Raw genomic sequence first — 6,654 nt, forward strand, 5'->3', positions numbered from 1 at the left:
AAGAACGCACACAGGTTATGTAATTTCAGGACCAAATTCCTTGCCCACCGCCCCCTCCCCCTAGGAAAAAATACTCGTCATTCCACGAAGAATTCTATATAACTTACCTGTTTATTGCCCCCTTCCCTGGTTTTGAGTTCCCTGCCTTTCCTGCCTGTATTGTTTTAGCTTGCTTACTAAAAAATGTGTATACTTTTCTTTTATTAATTGTCAAAATCCTTTCAAACCTTTCATATTCTAAAACAACGTCAAGTTTGAGAAACGTCTCTGTCTCATATTTGCAAGAGAGTCCTAAGATCACACCAGAAGGGTACAAATAGGAAAAAAAGCCGTACGTTTTTTTTTACTTTTTACGTACGTTTACGTACGTTTTTTTAAAACCAGATTTCAATTGGAAAAAGAATGAATATAATTGCAGCCTAAATTCTATTACTTTTGAGTCTTCCCCTGCTGAATTCCACTCGAACGTCTTTCCCCTACTCCTTTAATCTACCCAATTTTAAGCCTTCTTAAAATTGTGTTATTCATTATACGGCATGCATTATTTGCCATATTATATATACTCTCCATCCATAATCAGCTTTTATATATGAAAGTATCTATTACAACAAACTTTTACAACGATGTTTGCATTTATTTACATCCATAAAATTTTTAGTTTTAGAATTTCAGAGTCACTTCCAGCATAACTGTATCATTTGTCATATAACTGGAAGTATTCCACCATCATTTCGTCTGGACGGAAATGACCTTTTTGCTACAATATACTAGCATCATTTGTCTATTTTACTAGCTAAACAGCTACATAGATATCTAAACACAGAGCGGAATAAAAATTAAGCAAATAAATTGACTCTGTGCATCATATCCGAACGAAACCTGCTTTACTTTACTCATTAGTTTTTCGGTTCCTTTTCGAATTAAATAAAAAAAACAAGTTTTTTAAACTGAAAGTAAGGAGCGACATTAAAACTTAAAACGAACAGAAATTATTCTGTATATGAAAGAGACTGTCCCATCCTCAACGCCTCGCTCTTTACGCTAAAGTTTTTTATTGTTTAAAAAATAAAGTTGTGAGACAGAGTCAAACTTTAGCGTAAAGAGCGAGGCGTTGAGGAGGGGACAGTCTCTTTCATATACAGAATTATTTCTGTTCGTTTTAAGTTTTAATGTCGCTCTTTACTTTCAGTTTAAAAAACTTGTTTTTTTTTTTATTTAATTTTTGAACGTTTTTGAATAAATGCAGGTTTTGATCTTGGCTCACCGTACATGAACAATTAAAACCAAATTTTCATGTTAATTTACTTTTATTTAGTTAAATGGCTTTCTCGAAACTTGTTTAATTTTATTTACGAACGTTTTTATCAGTAATAAATATACGTAACTTACGAATTAACTTACGTAACGAACTTCTATATTCATATATTTTTAATACGTTTATTAGGGGGGTTCGCCCCCTAGTCAATACCTTGCTTTTTAAGCGAAAGTTCAAATTTTGTTCCAATTCTTTAGAAATGACCGCTTATTCACAAAGGCCGTTAATTAGAATAAATAGCTCTTATGAAAGTACTAAAAAATCTTTGGCTTAAAGAGCGTGGTATTGACTACGGGGTGAACCCAATTATATATGTAATATTTTCTGTTTGTTTAAAGTTTCGACGTTGCTGCTGTTGCAGTTGAAATACTTGTTTTTTTATATTAAATTAATGATCTTTTTTTAGATAATGCTGGGAAGTCCGGCGTCCCCTTCATAGTAATGTCCCTTCCCCCATGAAAACTTCCTGCATGGAAAGATCCTCCCACCTAACCCCTGACCCACCCCTCCCTCCCACTACCAGGAAAAATCTCCCCTGAAAACGTCTGTATACTTCCAAATAACCAATACTATATGTTAACATTGGGTAAAGTTCATAACTTTCATCCCTCCCCCCGGAACTTCGGGGAATTAAGACATCCTAAAAGACATACGTATAATATTTTCGAACATGCTGAACAAAATGGCTATCTCCAAATTTTTATCAGGTGACTATGGGGAAAAAATGAGCGCGGGAGGGGGCATAGATGCCCTCCATTTTTTTTGGTCACTTAAAAAGGGCTCTAGAACTTTCAATTTCCATTCCAATGAGCCCTCCCACGATATTCTAGGACAACTGGGTCGATACGATCACCCCTGGGAAAAAAAACAACAACAAATAAACACGCACCCGTGATCTTTCTTCTGCAAAAATGCAAAATTCCACATTTTTGTAGATGGGAGCTTGAAACCTCTACAGTAGGGTTCTCTGATACGCGGAATATGATGGTGTGATTTTCATTAAGGTTCTATAACTTTTAGGGGGTCTTTCCCTCTTTTTTCGAAAATCAACCAAATTTTCTCAGGCGCCTAACTTTTGATGGGTTGAATTAAACTTGATGAAACTTATATATTTGAAATCAGCATTAAAATGTGATTCTTTTGATATATCTATTTGTATCAAAATACCGTTTTCTAGAGTTTCGGTTACCATTGAGCCGGGTCACTCCTTACTTACAGTTCGTTACCACGAACTGTTTGACTTGTCTCGAGTGTTTCGTTCACTAAAAGAATTCCAAATATCAGAAACACCCGTGCAGAAACTATTATATCTTTTTGCAACACTCCAAGCAATTTTCTCGTATATTTCCGGCATGGGAGACATTCATCAGAAAATGTGTCCAATGGAAATTCTCTTAATCCATCCTTAATGTTCTTCTATCTTTGCTCCCTATGTTAGATCCAGGAAGGAACAATTCATTCATTTTTGGCGAAAAATATTGCCTCGTGGCAACCAAACAATTGTGAAAAGCCAAAAAAAATGGCTTGTTAATTAAATATTTTTGTGTATACATTATCTTTTTTTAGATGTATAAGGCTAGTAAATAAGTCATTGCAGATCTTACAAAACTTGATGTAAGATCTGCAACTACTTGAGTAGTTATATCTACTACTACTACTAACAACATACTGCAGCACCAACACAACTACGAATGCTCCTCCTCTACCCCGATCTACTCAAAATTGTCACTCTTTACCCCCGCCCAAAAAGTCCCAATTTCCTTTGAATCCTATCTTATAAGCTCTTCTACTCATTCAAGGACAACCTTTTTTTCGTTTGGCCTCGGAGAGATGGAACGAAAACGGTTATAGCAATAAATTAGAAGATTATGCGGACAACCTAGGATTATCTAGCTATAACCAATACCGTATATTGACATAAAATGGTGCATACGTTAACATGGTACTCGCATGATGGTAAGGCGGCCAATCTTGTTAATTATGTCACTGTAGACAGGTGACTGGAAGGATCAATACAGCATACCAGAGCATAAAGGAGTGCTATTATTGATGTTAAAATTAAACATCACCATCTAGTAGTGTCTAGGGTTAACCTAAAGCTGAAATTTATAAAGGGCAACGACTTTCTGGGATATTATGACGGTGGTAAACTGCAGGATGAGAACTTGAGAGAAACTTTCCAGGAACAGTTGGAAATTAAACTAAAGAGTCTAAATTGGACACTGTAGAAGATGGATGGAATAATTTTAGGAAAATAGTTTTTCAAGTAGCAGATGGTGTATTAGGGAAGAAAGTTAGAAATGTAGATAGTAATAATAGTAAAACAATTTAACTTTAATATAAAAGAGGAGGGGCTTGAACAAGAAATATTTGAATAACAGATCATGTGAAATATGAAATGTGAATAGATCAATAAGAGGAATGTAAAGAAATTAGAGATTGCGTTAAAATATGAATTAAGGAAGTGTGAAGTGGAGGTCATGGATAAAATGGGTGAAGATTTAGAGATGCTGCCAGACGACATAATAGTATATAAAATACTGTATTGGCATGTTAAAAAACTGAGAAGGAATAGTCAATCTGTATTTGTTCCAGTTAAAGATAGGAACGGACCACAATTAGTGACAAGGTAAGAGTTAAGGGATAGGCATAGCATTTTGAGAAGGTGCTAAACCGTGATAAAGTTACAAGAAATGATAAAAAAAAGAAGGAAAAAAGTTTGTGACACTTTGTAAGTGAAGGAAGACTTATTTTGCGAGAAAAAATTAGAGACTGTACTAAAAGGATTTAAAAAATAATGAGAACACAGGCGCTGATAGTATCGTAAATGAGTTTTCTAAATATTTTGGTTGTGAAGTTAGAGATGAATTACTGAAGAATATGAATATCATTTTTGAAAAAAAGAAGTATCTAGCGATTTTGGGAAAACTTTACTCTATAAGAAAGGTGATAGGAGTGTGGTAATTATAGAGGCATTAGCCCGGTTTCTGTTGGAAGCAAATGAATTAGTATCATGATACTTTTTAGGCTTAGAGATGCTGTAGAAAATTTTTAAGAGACGAAAGGTGTGATTTTAGGAAGGGGAGAGGATGCGTCGACCTAATGTTTACTTTCAGATTACTAATTGAGAACTGCCTGAGTCTTCAGATCCCTTTAGCTTTATAGATTGAACTAGTGTCTCATTCAGCTGATTGAAGAGCTTTCGCAAAGGTGCTATCCTTTTATGGTTTACCAGATAAATACACTAAGTAATTAGCCTTATGCACGGGAATAGCATTGCCGCAATGGTAGGAGATAAGGCTAGTAGCTGGCGCCGTAGTCAATCAGGAGTAAAGCAGGGTTACTTTCCATGACCGTTTACACGAATTATTTTGATGGACTTTGTAGTAAGGAACAGGGCATGATTTGAAAGTATTAGATGAAAATGACAGCAAAATGAATGATTTTCGAGGCTTTATGGGTAACAAGAAGATTGATCAAGTGGATAGATTAACTAACCTAGGTAGTGTTACTTGTAAAGACGGTGGATGAAGTGAAGATACTAAAAGTGGAATAGCCAAGGCCCTTGGTATTTTTCACAGCTGAAAATAAGTTTAGAAGAATAGGAAGATATGTCATCGAAACAAAATTAGATTATTGAAAGCTACTTTGACGACAGTTGTCAAGCATGGTTCTGAGACGTGGGCGTTCCGAAAGACAGAGGGGGATTTATTAAATGTTTTCCAGAGAAATTATCTACGGATTATTTTAGGTGACCGTCTGACTGACCGTTTCTCAAAAGGTAACCTATAAAAAAAAATGTGGCTCTGACTTACTTTCTAGGGCTATAATGAGAGAAAGGTTAAGATGGCTAAAAAAAAGTTCTGTGGATGAAAGATGGCAGATTGTCAAAGATCGTCCATGAGCGAACCATATAGGACCACACAGATGCAGGTCATTCCTGAATTGGGAGGGAGGAGGTCATAAGAAAGGATTTAAGGTAAGCCGGAGCGTCTCGGGAGAGCGTAAAGAAGGAGGATTTAAATAGATTGGGACGGAGGAGTGTATAGCTGTATTGACCTCAAGCGGCTTTGTGGTGCCGCCTGAGGTCAACACAGCTATACACTTGGACTACACAGCTATTACAAGTAATGTAATAATAAAGTAATGTATAATAATCTACAATATATATGTAAATAGAATTGATCTGTAAATGGAAATACACAAGACTTAAATTTTTCGGAAAATCCGCAATAAACCAGTGGCAAACCAAATAATAAAATTTCATAAATTTGCTTCAATAGAATGGAGTAAAAAACAAAAGAAATTACCCAAAGCTCCAGTTTCACCATTTGTTTCAACGGTAAACAAAGCTGGATGTCCTACAACTCCACCTTTCAGGCCAGGTCCAAAGGCCACAATGTTTGATTCTTTATATGGACCAACGTTGACTTCAAATGGTGACCTTGGTATTTCTCTACCACCATAAAGAATAGCCACAATGTAACGGCCTTCTTTTTTAGGCTGATATGCAGCTTCATATGTGGTGGCATCTAGGCGTCGAACTTTAACTGATTCTGCCAAACCACCTGGGCCAATTATTTTAATTTCCAGATTGCCTTCGCCTGCACCTTCTGTGTAAATCTTAATATCAGCGTTGTCACGCACCCTAACACCTGTAGGCTGAATACCTCTTCCCCATGCTCGTACTCGTCGGGCGTCTGATGCTGCAAAGATATTGTAACTTAAAAATCGAAGCATGACTTAAAAGTTGCCGACTACGATTTTTGTACTTGCAGCTTTTAAATTTTCCCTTTGACATTTTTGATTTATTTTTAATATACTTTTAGCGTCTTAATATTACATCTCGCATCTTCCGTTTTTTTTCTCCCAAGATAATCATTAAAGGTAAGTCTACAACTTTTTAACGTATAAAGCAGCATAAATGGATGAAAATTAAATACAAAAACGTTTTCGATTCACAAGAAGGTAAAGCGACGACCAAACGACGTTAAAGCTTAATATAAAACTTTATGAATAGGACGGGAGCTGCTTCTCCCCCTTTTAAGCTAAACTGTAACTCGCGCTTAACTGGAACGTTATTGAAATGTAAGAAATACAACCGGTTGGTAATTAGCGTAATTTTGTTAATAGTAAAGAGAGTGAGGGTTGAGGGGTACGAAATTTCTCTCTCGTATTTATGGTAAAACTTGTCCGTTCTCAGGCTTAACGTCAATCTTTAGTTTCGCCTGGAAAAACTTGTTTTTTACTTTGTTTGATAAGCTAACAAAGGTGCAGCAACTGCCACAACGCACATAAAAGGAACAAAGACGATGTATCTGCAATGTCATTTTGTATTG

At 35.9% G+C, this 6,654-nt stretch overlaps 1 protein-coding gene across 1 annotated transcript in view; it reads right to left on the reverse strand.

Annotated features, from left to right (window-relative positions):
* The window catches only part of LOC148949040 (filamin-A-like), a 187,607-nt gene that overhangs the window by 24,427 nt on the left and 156,526 nt on the right, over positions 1-6,654 (reverse strand). The window contains exon 10 of the mRNA XM_089095096.1: positions 5,626-6,021. Coding sequence (XP_088951222.1) covers positions 5,626-6,021 — 396 coding nt within the window. The remainder of the gene's footprint in view (positions 1-5,625; positions 6,022-6,654) is intronic.

Source organism: Artemia sp. Qi Xiang Cuo, chromosome 9, assembly GCF_049724085.1.
Source record: "Artemia sp. Qi Xiang Cuo chromosome 9, ASM4972408v1, whole genome shotgun sequence".
Classification (NCBI taxonomy): Eukaryota; Metazoa; Arthropoda; class Branchiopoda; order Anostraca; family Artemiidae; genus Artemia; species Artemia sp. Qi Xiang Cuo.